This window comes from Ylistrum balloti, unplaced genomic scaffold (assembly GCF_031769215.1).
Source record: "Ylistrum balloti isolate Yb309-2 unplaced genomic scaffold, AGI_CSIRO_Ybal_v1 Utg370078, whole genome shotgun sequence".
NCBI classification, from domain to species: Eukaryota; Metazoa; Mollusca; class Bivalvia; order Pectinida; family Pectinidae; genus Ylistrum; species Ylistrum balloti.
Window position 1 is genome coordinate 1,052,013 of NW_026782116.1, and position 18,942 is coordinate 1,070,954.

Consider the following 18,942-nt stretch of genomic DNA (forward strand, 5'->3'; position numbering starts at 1 on the left):
ATAACAATGCATTGACATCAAATAGACACATGAATACAACTTTAAAATGCCTTTTTAAACTCAAAATCTTCCTGGATCTGATGAAATTTAAATTGAATTTTAATTTTTAGAAAATTCTTGTGAAAATAAACCAAATATACGAAAATGAAGAAAAAAATTGTCTGTCGTAAGATTAACATAAATTATTACTGTACGCAGTTGCAAACGAACGCACTTCATTTGCCTCCATTCCCTATGAACCCAGTCGTTGTCGTAATCTGTCCTTCTGTATGTCGGATTGTTATGTACTTAAGCACGTGTGATCTTTAAAGTTTCTGACAAAATGGCCAACCCAAATGCCACCAAGTGGATCCCGCCCTTACCCCCGGGATGGGAGGGGCGTTGGGACGCCAATCAACGGGCATAGTACGTATCTAACAAAACTTTTTTTATCATGGATGCATGCTCGAAATACAACTTGGTCAATTCGCCCTAATACGAGTTCTGGCGTTTCTTAACCAGTGACAGCAGGGCATAATAAACAAATGTAGGCTAAGCATCAAAACAAACATAACAGAATGGCTTTAGGGAAAACACGATTGGGTTATATTTTCATTTATTACAGAATAATAAAAACAATCATAGTTTTTAGTTTAATCAATATATCAGTGCATTAATTCACCGTAACGATTCTCACCATACAGGTTATTTACCAATACAACTTCACATTTACCAATATCTGGATGAATACTTAGGAGGTATTTCAACATATCGCGCATGTATCTACCGTATCTTTCATTTCTGCTCGTGACATATGGAATTCTAAAGAGGGATGTAATACAATGTCACTTCTTATTTCTTGATGAAATATTGATGTAATACTAAATTAGACTGGATGACTGCATGTAGACCTTCTGCTAAACAAAGAGTTACATTTTAGAGTTTTGTGTACATCATGTAAGTAAACGGGAATAGGGTAACTTAGTATTTACTCCGTCCATCTTATAATTATGTATGATGAAAACCCTGCAAACAAAACATGCAAATGTATATATGTGTGAAAACTTCTTACAAACTGACACACATCTGTGGACATTATAAGTAAAAGGAGAAGTGTCTCTTAATAAAAAAGCAATAACTTAATTACAAGACACAAGAAACTTTATTTTATGTTGAATGTATGGGAAACAATGGAAAACATAAGGTCAGAAGAGTTTATGACAAAGATATCAAAACAATGGAACAACATAGCCATGCAAGCATTACTTAATATCATAGACAGATAATGGTGCAAAAATAACAGAGCAAAGCATTACAGATCAGTAGTTTAAGATGAAATAATTCTCAAGAATGAATGCTAGCATAGCATGAACATGTTGTTATTAAATCTGAAATTAAAACACTGTTGAGAAAGTTTGATATACATACATACTTATGTAGCAAATGGTTAAAGTTGTCTAGATATACAGTGAAATAAAACTATTCATGAAAACATTAAAAGAACAAGTATAAAAGGGAAATGAAAGTACACATCACATAGAACTGACAAAAGCAAAATGATCATTTTAAAAGAACACTTTAAAAACTTTTATTTTATAATGTTACCTTAATAAAAACGTTATGTTATTATCAGACTAAACTAGTAATTCTATAACAACCTATAGAGTATATACTTCCAGAGTAGAATTACTCTCACCAGAATCCCAAGTCCGTTCCTTCATACACTTGTATTCAGGTGTTCCGATGTATAAAGAACTGTCAGTCTTCATTCTAGGCCAGTGAATGGTCAGTCCACAGTCATGTGTCATCATGTTTATATTAAACAGAACGCATGGCATGCTATTGACTTAGAACACTATATACATAGACATGGAACACTACCCATATGTACGTGGCATACAAACATTTGTGGTTAAGAGACAAATAAAATTTATACGTATGTACTGTGACATATACAATACATAAACAATGTTCAAACATATTTTTACACTGTATTTATGAGTACAATGACTATAGAAACACTGTGCAATACTTAACATCACGCTGTAGCAAAAGCGAATTCCATACACTTTACAGTCTAATGACTGCTGGATACTTTACTTAGATATGTATGTCGTTATGGTCATTTACCAAAAAAAATTCGATAGACTTGAGCCTGAGAAATGTCAAGAAAACATCATGTAAACATATGCATGCATATAATTACTCAAAAACTCCGAGAAATATGGTACAATATTTGTGCTGCAGTATCTAATTTTAGATTTAATGCCGGCAAACTCTTTTGTATTTATAACTATTTGGTATATCAAATGCACAACATGTACCCAGTATTGGTGTGTATCCAAGCGTAAATTTTACCTTCAGTACATCAAGTTATTATATTTCAATTTGTAAATAATGTATCACAAGTTAGGTGTCTTACTAAAAGTTTTGATACTGGCTGCTAGTTCATGTATTTATCATAAAGCATAAATTATTACTGTCCCCAGTTTCTTCATTGACCATTCAACAAAAAAGACAACATGGCAGGATCCTCGCTTCAACCAGAAGGTGGTGGCTCAGCCACCATTTCCTCCGAAAAAAAATATGTATGACAATCCACTCATACCAGGACTCTCACCTGAGCCAACGTTTGTAGTAGTAAGTAAAACATGGGAGGATCCCATAGCTTTGTATCATCACTATATGGGGCATCACATCTCATTCTATAGCTTTGTTGTATAATTGTTATATGGGAGGGGGGCATCACATCTCAGTCTATAGCTTTGTTGTATAATTGTTATATGGGGCATCACATCTCAGTCTATAGCTTTGTTGTATAATTGTTATATGGGGCATCACATCTCATTCTATAGCTTTGTTGTATAATTGTTATATGGGGCATCACATCTCATTCTATACTTTGTTGTATAATTGTTATATGGGACATCACGTCTCATTTTATAGCTTTGTTGTATAATTGTTATATGGGGCATCACATCTCAGCCTATAGCTTTGTTGTATAATTGTTATATGGGGCATCACATCTCGGTCTATAGCTTTGTTGTATAATTGTTATAGCCTATAGCTTTATTGTTATATGTATAATTGTTATATGTTGTATAATTGGGGGACATCACATCTCAGTCTATAGCAGTCTATAGCTTTGTTGTATAATTGTTATATGGAGGGCATCTATAGCTTTGTTGTATATTGTTATATTGTTATATGGGACATCACACTATAGCTTTATTGCCTAGCCTATAGCTTTGTTGTATAATTGTTATATGGGACATCACATCTCACTCTATAGCTTTATTGTATAATTGTTATATGGGGACATCACATCTCATTCTATAGCTTTGTTGTAATATTATTATATGAGCATGTAACATGATAGCAGTAAATATAACATAGAGGCATTAGATGTCAGTCTAGCTTGCTTTTTCACTTGTTATAGAGTGTATACATATATACATGTATACATGCATAGTCAAACCTGCCGAATGGCATAGTGGCATGATTAAAACAGCAGTAAATACAAAGTCATAATGGAAGTCAGTTCACTGTGTTTATTAGTTCAGTTACATGTATTTACTTTCCTTACTATAATTACCACGATATACATATATATGACATATTGTTAACCTTTAGACTTTCCTTAGTGTTATGATGGCGATGAATTATTTTCCAGGATGATGCAATGGTAAACAGAATCCACATGGATTATCCTCGAGTTCCTCTGGACACGATCAAGGATATTGTCAGCGCGTAGGTATATGAACCATTTAGATTAGGGTCCATTAGTGTTAACTAATATAATTTTTAATGGCAAAAAAAAATGAAGTGATTTTTCATCATTGATATTTTCTATGTTTAGGTGTTTTCTATATTCCAGATGTTTGTCGTGATTAATAACATAGTTTATATTTGTTGTTAAACATTGTATATAAGATTTACATCACCTCTACAACATGTTTTGCAAGATAATTTCATGGTTAATTAAAATATTCATATATAAAGATTATGTTTTAAACCTTTTGATTAATATAAGTATTTGTATACACTGTTTGATCTTTTGTTTTAATATCAACACAGATGCACAAATGGCATATTATCTTCCATTGTCGTTTGTGTGTTAACTATACATATTTGTATACATATTGATCAAACATTAACAATGTTGATGGGTCTTAAGACCATGACAGACTGTTTACCCTTTCCTGTCTATAGATTTAATTTTTTTTAATACTTCTGAGAATCCAACTTTAGAATTAAGGATGATACCATCTATTATGGTATACATTGAATAAGTATATACTGTCACATATATAAGCCTAAATCATGTTACCTTGACAGGTGTAACTTCAATGAAAATGAATCAAGGGTGACACTTACAAGGATGGGTTACCAAAAAGGTGAAGAACCGTCTCACACAACCTTGAATACCAGTGATTCTCGACCTAAGTCAGGGAAGGCCAGGGCTAAGTCACCATCAAAATCCCCAGCAAGGTCCCCAGCAAGGTCACCACCAAGGTCACCAGCAAGGTCACCATCCCCAGCCCCAGCACCATCACCTCCAATGTCTGAAGAAGAGAAAAAGAAAGGTATGGAAGTTTTATTTACATCTTATACAAACTTCAGTAGTGGAAAAAAAGTGAAATATTAGCTAGTCCTACCTTAAAATCTCAATTTTTTTTGTACAGTAAATTGCTATATCCCTTTGTACAGGAAATCTCTCATCATTTTGTACTGAAAATCCCCACATCCTTTTTTAAAGGGAACATATCCTTATTTTACAGAAAAGCCCAGACAATATTAATTCAACCTTCAATTTTGTGCATTTGATAGAATTATAAAGTGTTTGAATTGGATTAAATCAAATATTTAAATAAATGATAAAAAAGAAATATTTCAAACCACCCTTGTTAAACTCATATCCTCTACAATGTTACAAAAGCCCCATAAACAGGTGAAATTGTGATATTTTTTCTTAAATAATCTGGATATAAATAGATACATTAAGTACATTTAGTACATACGTCATAGGGATGACAAAACAATACTTTTCATGGGTATGGATAGCTTCGCTACAGTAGATTTTGTTTTTGTATTTTGAGGTAAATATATAAAGTCTACAAATGTTGGTTTTATTTACCTTCATATATTGTTACTTTTCAATTCCTGTCTGGGATTAAAATAATGTTATTCTGCTGTATAAGAAGTTTTGTCTATTATAACATATGTTTTTGTATATTTTTTAAAGTTTTGAATAAAATGAAGTCGGAGTTCCCTTCTCTTGACAATATGGTAATAACAATGGCACTGGATGTGTGTGAGTACAAGGAATCCCAGGCCAGGACAGTACTGAAGGGCTGGGGCGACACTAAAATGGCAGCAAACAAGGCATATCCAAAGTAAGCGTGTACATGTCACTAGGAAATTTATCAGGACAGATTAACCTTAATCTCAGCCAATAAATCTATCTGTTTGAGATTACAAATGTATTCAAATTGATGAAACATAAGTCAAAATCTTTTTAAAATGATTCATTATATTGATAAATTATTCAGTATTGTTCTTCTTCAGGTCTGATTCTAACACAACAGAACCTGCTGCTTCTACGTCTCTGGAACCTGTTGGTTTTGATGACAGTGAACAAAATTCCCCTTCGTTAGTATACATTCTATCCGTTTTTGCCATGCGCATTCAGAATCTACTTATCAATGGCTTCAGATCATGCAAGAATCTACATGTACACTGTAACTTTATTGTTACTTATGATTAAAAACACAAGATCATAAAACTTAACATTTCTTTTTTTTAATGGATTTATGTGCTTAATTCATATGTATTATACAATTATTTCTGGCAAAATGATTTCATATTTTTGAGTTTGTTTTTGGAGAAACATTTAAGAACCTCCATACATATGTGAGTCTACTTGTAGAAGGCCATTCTCTGCTCAGAAGTCAAGCCAGCCTAAGAAGACAACAAAGAAGACAACTGTTGTACCGAAGAAGACAAAAACTGTTGTACCAAAGAAGACAACACCTGCCGCGACATCTCATCCTGGTCAGAAGAGGACTAAACCAACACAGGTCACCCAGTAAGTCTCCACGCATTCCATTCTGAAGTAAATTTTTTTTAGTTAAATGTCCAAAATGTGGTTTGCACACATTACGTAGCTGTAGGATTTTTTTCTTTTTCATGGTAAAATTGAAGATTCTGTGAGGACACCATCACTGATTATCAAAATTATCTGGCACTCAAAACTGACACAAAAAGTATTTTACGATTTATTTATAAATAACAATAATAAATAAGATAAATTACTGTTCATATTAATGCAAACTATCCAAGTCAGTCAATATCATGCAAAATCTGGACAAAATGTTGGAAAATGTGATAGCAACTAGCAAGACAGAAAATTAATGACTGGCAAAGACAGTGGCCCATTTGGTACCCTGAAAACTATGTTGAATAAAATTTGATTATCTTTTGAAAAACTTACATGTTCAACTCTCAGAAAATTGACAGGCTTCATTTTAACGAAGCGGAAGCTATGAGCACATGTCCATTTTAATGTGTAATAGCGGAAGGTAGCATTGACATATTAGTATACAGAGTAATGATGGATCATCAGACTATGGATTTGATTTATTATCTATTCAAATTGATCTTATTAATGCTTAAGAAGCATATCTATCGTGTAATAATAAAGAGAGAATAATCTTGGTCGGATTATCTTACCAAAATGTGTAATGAAACCTTGTTGATTTTGGGTGCACACATTATGCAAGTAGAAGTATTTTTTTACCATTTTTAGCCCCAAAAAGTACCAAGGCCCGCTCACATTATGAAGATGCACACATTATGAAGGTGCACACATTATGCAGGTTTTTACAGTACTCCAAAGAAAAAGGCAATGATCATGATAGATCAGTGTTACTTGGAACAATCATGATCAGTCTTTTTGTGTCTCGACCATAACGTCTAGAAAAATGAGAAATTTCCTAACAAATTTTAAGCTTTGTAACTCATTTGGTAATGTCTGAAAAATGAAGATTTTCACCTCCAGGCCAGTGTGACATTGAAGGATCATCAATCAATTATATCTCTGTTGTCTTTTGTCAATTTACAACATACATGTATATCTAGGTCACAGTTTTATTTTCTGAAGTCAAACAAGTCTTCTAGAGTATGATTGATTAACTCTGTTGACTTTAAATTCAATCTCTATTGTTTGCAATATTCGTTTAAAATAGTGCAAAATTTTTTCTGATTTAATATAACCTTTTGATTTTGCATTACATTCTGTTCACCAAAGGCATTAACAAATGGGTTTTTGTCTAACAATGAATTTATATTAATCTAATTTACCAGTTTTGTATACCTGGCATGTGACAGGGAACATTTTGTTGTCCCCATTTCCATTTCACAGCCTCCACATACACATTAATTATATAACCCCTTTGATTTTGTCAGAATCAATTCTTTTTCTGTCAGTCTGTCTTAGTGCCATTTTCAAGCAGAAAAAAAAAATAAAAATTGTAGATAAAGACTTCATATACTAATGATTTTTTTAATAACAAATCCAGATCTTTCCAATATCTTATTGTCAGTGTTGTCCTAGAAGTGAATCTGGCTAGTCTCATAACAGTTGAGGTCATATCATTGTAACAAATGTAAAAATCTCGTGCCACTTTCACTAAATGTTATTGTAAGCATTAAGAACACTTTTTTAATGCACAAAACAGGAACTTACCTGAAATAAATTTCTGTTTCACAAATTTTCTCTGCCACATTGTTCAGAATGAGTGAGAGGCTGTTGACGAGGGCCAGCATTCTCACAAATCTAGTGACCGTCTGCTGCCAGAACACAGCCAGTGCTAATTCTCAAAGGTCAGGGCTGTGTTGAAATGGCAAGAAGCATGTGCTTTCTGTCGTCAGCTTTTGTGCCTTAATTTTATTTTCTGTTAATGTCCTCATAATTGTTCAATGAAATAATTGACTGAGTTTATATTCTGAAATGGCTTATTTGATAAAGTGCTTTGAATGCATGTTTGAAAACTGGGTAGAAGGATAGCTCTGTTATAGAAGATAGGTTTCATAGCTCACACTCCCCCATATACTGACAATTAGACAATGGATTCTTTGACTTATGAACTTGATTCAACCTTGGATACCATTCTAATCTCTAAAATTAGATGCAGGTTAGTAGAGAAAAAAAAAGAATCTGGAAGTTTGAACTTGTAAAATGGTTCTCAACAGAAGCAGTTGAAAATTTTTCCTTCCTTGGCACCATATTATAAGAGACAGAAAAATATATGAAAGGTCTAATTAATTTTATTAGAAGGCAAGAGATTTCTGTAATGGAACAGTGAATGATAATTTGATCTATGATGTCTGCATAAACAAAATTATTTGTGTTCTTAATATTATTAATAGGAACAGTATTTGCTTCACATTTGTTTTTGAAGTCGGTGCACAACTTTCACATGTACACTTGTTTAATCTCCTTTTCCTTGTTGTATTCACCAAATAGTTACTATTGTTTAGATATAATTGTCTGTATAATTTTATTGTGGCATGTCAGTGAAATGTACCATAATGGTCAGTACTGTTGCATTTTCATGTCACTACATTTTATCATGAGAGTTGGTATATAGTGTCCAGACACAACCCATCTTTAGTTAATGCTATCACTCTACATGTCACCACCATTTTATCGTGAGAGTTGGTATATAGTGTCCAGACACAACCCATCTTTAGTTAATGCTATCACTCTACATGTCACCACCATTTTATCATGAGAGTTGGTATATAGTGTCCAGACACAACCCATCTTTAGTTAATGCTATCACTCTACATGTCACTACCATTTTATCATGAGAGTTGGTATATAGTGTCCGGACACAACCCATCTTTAGTTAATGCTATCACTCTACATGTCACCACCATTTTATCATGAGAGTTGGTATATAGTGTCCAGACACAACCCATCTTTAGTTAATGCTATCACTCTACATGTCACCACCATTTTATCATGAGAGTTAGTATATAGTGTCCAGACAGTCCATCTTTAGTTAATGCTATCACTCTACATGTCACCACCATTTTATCATGAGAGTTAGTATATAGTGTCCAGACAGTCCATCTTTAGTTAATGCTATCACTCTACATGTCACCACCATTTTATCATGAGAGTTGGTATATAGTGTCCAGACACAACCCATCTTTAGTTAATGCTATCACTCTACATGTCACCACCATTTTATCATGAGAGTTGGTATATAGTGTCCAGACACAACCCATCTTTAGTTAATGCTATCACTCTACATGTCACTACCATTTTATCATGAGAGTTGGTATATAGTGTCCAGACACAACCCATCTTTAGTTAATGCTATCACTCTACATGTCACCACCATTTTATCGCGAGAGTTGGTATATAGTGTCCAGACAGTCCATCTTTAGTTAATGCTATCACTCTACATGTCACTACCATTTTATCATGAGAGTTGGTATATAGTGTCCAGACACAACCCATCTTTAGTTAATGCTATCACTCTACATGTCACCACCATTTTATCATGAGAGTTGGTATATAGTGTCCAGACACAACCCATCTTTAGTTAATGCTATCACTCTACATGTCACCACCATTTTATCATGAGAGTTGGTATATAGTGTCCAGACACAACCCATCTTTAGTTAATGCTATCACTCTACATGTCACCACCATTTTATCATGAGAGTTGGTATATAGTGTCCAGACAGTCCATCTTTAGTTAATGCTATCACTCTACATGTCACCACCATTTTATCATGAGAGTTGGTATATAGTGTCCAGACACAACCCATCTTTAGTTAATGCTATCACTCTACATGTCACCACCATTTTATCGCGAGAGTTGGTATATAGTGTCCAGACACAACCCATCTTTAGTTAATGCTATCACTCTACATGTCACTACCATTTTATCGCGAGAGTTGGTATATAGTGTCCAGACACAACCCATCTTTAGTTAATGCTATCACTCTACATGTCACCACCATTTTATCGCGAGAGTTGGTATATAGTGTCCAGACACAACCCATCTTTAGTTAATGCTATCACTCTACATGTCACTACCATTTTATCATGAGAGTTGGTATATAGTGTCCAGACACAACCCATCTTTAGTTAATGCTATCACTCTACATGTCACCACCATTTTATCGCGAGAGTTGGTATATAGTGTCCAGACACAACCCATCTTTAGTTAATGCTATCACTCTACATGTCACTACCATTTTATCGCGAGAGTTGGTATATAGTGTCCAGACACAACCCATCTTTAGTTAATGCTATCACTCTACATGTCACTACCATTTTATCGCGAGAGTTGGTATATAGTGTCCAGACACAACCCATCTTTAGTTAATGCTATCACTCTACATGTCACTACCATTTTATCGCGAGAGTTGGTATATAGTGTCCAGACACAACCCATCTTTAGTTAATGCTATCACTCCACTGCCTTCATTTATATATTGCTTTTATTGTTATCATTATTTTGATGAAGCTGATACATAAAAAAGTTAAGAACAAAAAAATATGTTTGATCAGTGTTTGTTTCAATGTTCTAGGTCAAAGTCACTTACTATTCATAGAAATTTATCAAATAACAATACTGCAGACAGAAGCAGTGACATTTCTCTAACTTTTATCTCAAGTTAGTTTGATTTTTTACTGTTTCACACGAAGAAAACATTTTGAAACTGAAAATATATACCGTCTAGGAATATTTGTTGTCAGGGGGGATTGCTGTGTCATGGAATCTTTAGTGAAGTGGCATGATTTTTTCAGTTTTTTAGTATTTGTGTAGCTTCCCTATTTCTCTTCCTTCTGTTTTGCTTCAGCAGGTTAAGCATCTTCTTCATTAATTTTATGATGTATACACTACACATTACAGAATTTCTGTCATTGTAATTCTGCCATTTCTCAAATTCAGAAACATCTAAATGAGAAAATTCAGTGTTGTCTTGTAAGGCTGTGTTCACCACACCAGGAAAAAGTCTGAAATCACGCTTGTCAAGGTGTACTTGCACAACATCGTCAATTCAATCCAAAACAAAGATGGTTTAGAAATTCAACTTTGGTAAAGCAAGAACAATACCTGTTTCATGCCCGTATGTTAAAAAGCTATTTAACTAAAATGTTTAATACCTTACAAATCTATGAAATTTTGGAACATGCTTAAATGATATTGATGATCCTGTTAAGTTTACTCTGATAGGACAGCGTAACATGACCTCTGTGAACATCTCCTTATTAGTATGGATTACAGCCATATCTGATTATATATGCCTATTTATACATGTAGTTCTAATTCTGTCTTGTGCTGTAGAAAATTCATACATTTTCTCTAAACATGTAATATGTCTGCAGTCATGTGGATTTCTTGGTATGTAATATCTGTTATTTTTAAAACATAACTAAAGACAGAACACAGTTAATGTTGTACTGTTTACCATTAAAATATGGATTTTATTTGGTAGACAAACACAGCCCAGGCACCAGGTTGTCACCCACCAGCCCAGGACTAACTCTGAGTACAGGACGCAGACACTTGGTCCAAACCCAGACCTGAGGATGGGTCCTGACAAGTCTCTTCTTCTGTAAGTATACAACACTACATAAAACCTGAGAACAAGACATACACTTATGGTCAGCTCATATTTCTGGCTCATTGATTTTTATGTAATAACTTTTAAGAAAACAAAAGAATTTTCTACAGGATTTGATTGAGTGCACACATTCTCTTTACCAGCAAAAATGCAATAGTACATTTGAAGGAATAGGTGTTTATATTAGTTCAATATATAAGCAGGTTTGGTTTTCAATGCTAATGAGAGTTTTAGAAATGACTTAAAAAGGTTAAATATTTGCATTAATTTTACCCTCTCAACAAAAGTTGTCAATGATATAGAGGGATCTGTCCCAAATGCTGTCACTGCCCTATAGGGTGCATTTTTTATCAGATTGTTAAAATACTCCACATCCACCTTTTGTATGAGTTTGCATTTCAACTTTCTGTAGTCAAAAATTAGTTCCTGTTACTATAAGGAGAAAAGCAACATTGCAGCTTCACAGGCTGTATTTCTGTTAAAATGATTAAAATAAATTACACTCTTGTTACCAAGCATCATTCTTGCACTAGTTGACTTTTCAACATTCTGCAGTCAAAAACTAGGTCACCATTACTATAAATAGATAAACAACTTCACTACCGTACAGGCTGCATTTCTTATCTGATTGTTGCAATAGATTACACATATTCACAAACATCACCTCTTGTATGAGGTTACATGTTAATCCACCATATTTTGTGGTTTTGTTTAATAAAAAAATAGTATAAAGCTCAATAAGCTCTTGACAGAAATTTCATATTCTACATTTTAATTCCATAATCATGATTTATTTTTGTTTTTCAATAGTTCGGAATATACATTGGTGCATGGCCCAAACCCTTCAAATCGACAAGGGACAGATCCATCAAGAGTAAACGGTGCCCAAGGGGCCTTTGGACCTGACCCTGCAAATCGCTGTGGACCTAACTCTGCTCCTATAAACAATCACCAGCAATATCTGGTCACAAGCATATAAAATAACAGCAAAGTTGCTGTCAGAATACACTACCCTATGTTTTATAAAACATATGACTGTCAGATTACACTATCTCTGGCTTTATAAAACATAGTTTTCCAATTAGATCATCTGTGTGAATTTTAAAACAGTGAACTTAAAGATAATTACCAATTTGGAAAAGGTATCTGCTAACAAGATCAGATTGATATGCAGACAAATATCAAGAATGAAAGATACAGATTTTCTGTATAATGGGTAATCTTTTACTAAGTATTGACTTCAAGATGAATTACTTGGTAAGTATTCTAGCTATTGTTGCCTTGTCTATATCTATAAAAAGATATATTAATACGTGTAATGAAATCTATGTTAGAGATTTCTTATATACATATATATAATTCAAGTCAAATTTATACATGGAGGTTCATTAGAATAGTTTTGTTTTATTGTAATCGTTTATTTCAGTCAGATTGAATATTGTGTGTTACAATTTATTTGCATTAATGAAAATATGTTAACAAGCAACACAGGACAAACATTTTCACTCAGAATTAAGCAACTTCTTTGTCATATTTTTAAGGTACATGTACAAAGATGTTTGATCTGCCCATATATTCAGTGTAATGTCAGTAAACTTACCTGGTATATTATGAAGGTAAGCATGTAAAATCTTTGGAGTACAGAAAAGGTTATTGTAGTGACTGAGCAGTCATTTTGTTTCCTTATTATTTACTTTTCTGTGATATAATTGTGTTTGATATGGTTTGCAGACATATTTTGTGCAGTTAATTTCATTTATAAGTGATGGATGATGACCTTTTTTTAATGTTTTTTAATTGTTTTCAACAATACATATAAAAATATTCTACATGTATTATTAATTTCAAGCTTTTGTGATAATGTTACTGAATTTACGCTTACATTATGATCAGTTCACAGTTACGTAAATGAAATAGATAAATTTCATTTTGAAACACTTTGAATTATCTCAAACTAATCACATTCATTGACAAAATTGAAGATAGCAGGGGTCACATCAATTACACCATAATTTGCACACACATACCTTATGAATTTGTCGTGTATGTCAGTAAACTGCTTGTGAACATTGTATGTAATAACTGTTAGTATTTAGGCACAGCAAGAGGCATAATGACTTTGGATAACTGGCACATTTCTGTTTCTACAATATTAACCGAGGAACTGTTGAGAAAATACTCCAAATTGTTCTTTGAGTTCTAGCAAATGTGTGTATATATTGTAATGTTGTTAAGGAAACATACTAACTTACTTACAATGTTTGTTAATTTTATATGTTTAATTTGTTTACAGCATAGTGCCCTGTACTTGTAATTTAATTTACCTAATCTAGATTGCCTTATAGCAAGTAACTTACAAATTATTACCTCGTGTTTAGTAGTATTTCTTCTGTATTCTCTTTTAAGGTGTCTTTCATAAAATTTTATTAAATAAAAATTTCATATCCCAAATCTGACTTTATACTTCGTTTGTTTTCAATTTAAGCCTGGTTTAACATGAATTGCTCAAGATGATTACATTAAACTAAGTCTGAATGAAGTGATAGTAAATAGAGGTTACTAAAATTTCACTATATATACACAAGAAATTAAACAGGGGAGATAATTGAAATTCTTTAAATGACCTCAATTACTTGTCTGTCGGTGTATTGCTTCAGTCATTATAACTCAAACATATCATTTATTAAGGTTTTAAGCTTTCAGATTAATAGTTTTCCATGGTATCAATTTTGCATTGAATCCAGTAAATAGTCGGACTTTGTTGATATTTTAAATCCTTCATGAAAACCATGTCAAACTGGGCCACAATAATATGGACTGACAGACAAGAACACACTGAAGGAGTTGTTCTTAGATCATGTAATTTCAGCTGCTGTCGTATTTGCTTGTAATTGAAAATCTTATGTGACATTGACTTAAAGTTCGGGAAGAAATGACAGGGGCATTTATGGTGGTATCTTGGCTTAACTGCCAAATTCCATGAATGCTGAACCGGCTTGCTAAGTACAATTTGTGCATTACCGTCAAAAACTAGATCTCCATGCTATTTTTCAAATGCCACCAGGAATAAATTTGCTGGCTCTATTTGTATTTTATAATACGAAACTCATAACGGCATGTATATATTATTGACCGATTATAATTGTTGTATCTATAGTACACTGCTGTTGTCATTAACGGTCATGAAAGACAACATGATCTGACAACTATAAGTGGAGGTTTTAAACGTTATATAAAATGATTTCTTACTACAAATGTCACCCTCTTCATATTTCCACTGGCTAACTTAAATATATTCGACAAGTCGTATATCTACAATATATACATCATTAAATCGCTGAATAATTAGCCTGCTCATCGGTTAATTATTTACCAATGTTGGAAACATCAGCAAATACGCTATTATTTTACAAAATGTATAATCTACTACACAAGTAATACAGGACTATCCTAGACAAGCCATTATTTTGACACAATCATTTTAGCACCTTGTCACTTTATAGCACATTAGTACAGTGATAAATTCACGCATATCGAACTGCATTTAGTGCAATAACATTTTACCGCAAAAAGCACTAATGTTTACAGTATTCTTTTTCTGAACTGTCATAACCGCTGATTAACGTCTTCCTGAAGATATTTTTTGCACCAGATGGTGGCTTGTTTAGCCCGTCATTCTTCTGCAAACAATAATTTTTATCTCTTGAAAAGTACGCAAGGGATATTTCTTAAACTTCATGTGTATGTTCCCATGGGTCTCTGCTTGTGCCCATGTAATTTTGAGATTAGTCATTGAAACAAAATGACCGACAAACGGCCATCTTGAATTTTGACATTTGAAGATTGTTATCGCTGTTTCTTGAAAAAAAACTGGAGGGCTATTTCTCAAACTTAATGTGTAAGATCCCATATTGTGCTCATACGGTTTTGTGTCAGAAATTGGCTTACTGGAAACCATCGTGTTCTTGTAAAATGTTTCTAATCTTTCATATATAGGAATCCCTTGTTATCAAATGAATACTAAAAAAATGGGGGGGGAGGGTCGGGGAGGAGAGAAGAGAAAAGGTCAGTATTGCATAGAACTGATACAGATAATTCAATATTGGGCGCCAATATCCCTCGATTCAATTTACAATGGGTCTGGATAGAAAAAAAACTACACGGTAAACGATACAGATGGTGCCTGACCTTAATCGCTCCAAGCGTCAGTGTTTACGTTATTTCATATCCGTCACGCACTAGGATGTATACTAGATATAGATTGATACAATGTTTTAGGTATGATCACATATCATAACTTCCTGTATAACTGGACTTGCACAGAAAATGTTACCATGTATCTAAGCGAGGTGTCGATCTCTCGTCCATTGATTTGTACTTTAGACGACTGCAAGTCTATCAATATCGAGTAGACATTATTTTTAGACAGAACAGGAAAAAATATCAAACGAACAAACTGGAGTAACTGACTTTCTAAAATAAGATTTTCGTTAGAGTGACGGTGTTGTACACACTCGCCTAAAGGCAATAATACAGACCATACAACAAAATGCACAACCCAGCCTCTCCAAACCAGTCACTACACTTGTAAATCTATTTCATTACATCATTGTTTCAAGGCAAAGCGTCACACTAATCCAAAAAAAGAACAGCGCACTGGACAAATGAAACCACAGACTTGGAAATATACTCAGACTTTCCAAAAGGTCTTTGCGAAATCCATACTTTTCCTACTTAGCTCGGTAAAGGTGCCAGGCATCGAGATATTCAGGATTGGTCCAGAATAAGTATGTATATTGTTTACTAATGGATATCTGTCTCAAAGGTCTTTCACTGTCTAACTTACAAACTTTTCTAAAAGTTTGAAGTTACGGACCCCGGCTTCAGAAAACAGAAAACAAAGTCTTGAATTAGATAATTGTGCAGGTACTTAGGTATTTTAAATAGCAGTCTCTCAAGGATCATGTTTGCATACGTCATGTTACACTTCAACTTATACATCTACGCCTATGTAAACACAATCAGTTAAAGAACACACGTCTCTAGACAAAGTCAAAACCTCAGTACAGACAGCAAGCCGCTTATTTATCTGTTCATTCATTCATTCATTTATTTCTCAATTATGAAATTACTTATGTTATCAGTGACGAACACGAAAACACATGAAAATTTAACAGCAAGTTCAAAATTACCATTACCCTTATTCTAGCGACTGAAGGATTCAACATCACCACTAATTACCAACATCCCTTCATGTTGATTTAGACATCACATAATAATCATATACATTCAGATATCAAAACACAATATAACTACCACAAGTTAGGACCACAACGTATGGCAAACACTCCTTTGGGTCAGAAGTATCTCAAATTTGGAGTGCCCAACCAAGTCACTTGAGAACAACTACACTTACACAACGTAATACACTAATAACAGCAAGTACGGGTCTATATTCCCAGTTTCCTGTTCTCAAGCTTCCTTTGTTTAAGTCGCCAATATTTCAGTATTGCTCACAAATTTTATTTGTTATGTAATTGTATCTTTAATGTGTCTGTTTTAGTAGCCATGAGAGCTAATAGGGTCTTGCCGGCTTTGTCATGTACCGGCATAAAACAATACAGTAAAACCTCGTTATCTCGAGCTCTTATAACTCGAGGACCCTGTATAATTTTAAGTATTTCGTCGATCCCAACCAAACTTTACACTAAACATTCGATGTTACTTTCATCGAATAATCGGATAACTCGAAGTTTCCCTCCACGATCCCGACTTCGAGATAATGAAGTTCGACTGTACTTCTGAACTGAATCATTTGATTTGACTTCTCGATAATCTCGATCAATCGGGCAATACCAAACAGTTATATAGTTTGTTCAAACGAAAAACATTTCTAGGTTTAGATACTCATTTCAAAGATAAAAAGAAAAATACGTTAGATTTGTGGGAATTTCTGAATAACCAACACGTTCGGGATCAGGACACTTACAATTTTTGTGGTCGGTTGCATGATGAAAGGAATAACATTATATCACCATCAGGATAACAAGGAGGTGAAAAGTGTAAATATCTTTATCTACAATGTACTTTAATCAGCCATGATTTGGTAGAAGTGACTACCATCTAGCTTGTTCTAATGTAAAACTTTGACCCGACCGCAAGTGAAGATTACTCAGATATGTCAATGCTTAATAAACAATCTAACTGAAGAATATCCTAGATGCAAACTCTTTACCAAACAGGGAAAACAACATATTTGGCGAGAAGTTGGCCATTCTCGACAGGCGATAGGCGTCAAACCAATCGTCAGAGTCTGCTGTTGACGTCACGAACTGATTGAACCCATGGCGGAATGTAATATTTATGCCGCTTATTAACACATTCATTTGGTTCGTTTGTATAACAAAGATGTATAGATTATTTTTATTAAAGAATGTAAATGTAAGTGTTATATATGTATATAAATTAACGATCCTATCACAGCCTCCAGATACATGGTTATTGAAATGTATACATACGCTGAAAGAAGGGATTAAAGGATGTATGTTGGTGCAGAGGGACATGGTACAATATCACCACGGCATTAGGAATTGACGCCAAGATACAAAGAGAAGACTGAGCACTACTGATGAACCTTAGATAAAGTATATACAGAGTATACTATGGTTCATTGCTTACATTACGTAATCGGTTATAAAGTTAAAGTGCAATATGTACTGAGAAGGGGTGTGTTTTCTAATTGATGATAAAATATTTATTGAAAACAGTTTCATATATTCTTTTCATCAGCATTTTGAGATATCGAAATCTATAGAAATGAAATAATTCCATCCCCTTCGATAGTGATGTTTATTGTTTATGTTCGAGTATTTTTGCAATGTCATATTTGTCTGTATACACAATGTGTGTTTTGAAGAAAATTATCTGTTTTCCAGAGTGGAAACTGATGATAGCGGATGTCGTCAATAGTTAAAGCTATCACGTTTTCATACAGTGCTTTGTTTATTGTGTAATTTCTATAATACTGAGTACTTGTAAATGACTTATCGTAGCAGTGTAACAATTACGTACAAAGGAAACTATTTGAAAATATATGTTACCAGTATATACAAAACATGTACGTACAGGATTAGACAATACTGGCCCGAGATATAAAATGTAGGTTGAGCTGCTGGCCCCTTGTCCACTTCCCGTCACGATATCCAGTTTCCTGAGTTGACGATATAATGTGTAAACCGCATACTTGTGTTCTTACGTTCGACGACAAAGTGTAACGATCACTACAGAGGTAATATACACGTTTTCATG

General features: G+C 33.7%; 1 protein-coding gene across 2 annotated transcripts; it reads left to right on the plus strand.

The window, feature by feature from the left end:
* The first annotated feature begins 322 nt into the window (after positions 1-322).
* LOC132549771 (putative uncharacterized protein DDB_G0290521) lies at positions 323-14,078 on the plus strand. Of its 2 annotated transcripts, XM_060213732.1 has the most exons (10): positions 323-405; positions 2,469-2,619; positions 3,653-3,729; positions 4,318-4,565; positions 5,225-5,375; positions 5,548-5,631; positions 5,909-6,067; positions 7,774-7,863; positions 11,506-11,625; positions 12,445-14,078. In XM_060213732.1, the coding sequence occupies exons 1-10, from the start codon at positions 323-325 to the stop codon at positions 12,611-12,613; spliced, it is 1,332 nt and encodes a 443-aa protein (XP_060069715.1). In that variant the 3' UTR covers positions 12,614-14,078. The 2 variants fall into 2 exon arrangements, with proteins under 2 accessions (XP_060069715.1, XP_060069716.1); XM_060213733.1 differs by lacking the exon at positions 7,774-7,863.
* The last annotated feature ends 4,864 nt before the right edge of the window (positions 14,079-18,942 follow it).

What these genes read in the sequence shown, in the direction of transcription:
- LOC132549771 (XM_060213732.1), top strand. Translation starts at nt 323, where the DNA reads ATGGCCAACCCAAATGCCACCAAGTGGATCCCGCCCTTACCCCCGGGA. An exon ending in ATCAAGGATATTGTCAGCGC is followed by an intron (nt 3,730 to 4,317) that starts GTAGGTATATGA and finishes TTACCTTGACAG; the next exon opens with GTGTAACTTCAATGAAAATG. An exon ending in AAACCAACACAGGTCACCCA is followed by an intron (nt 6,068 to 7,773) that starts GTAAGTCTCCAC and finishes CACATTGTTCAG; the next exon opens with AATGAGTGAGAGGCTGTTGA.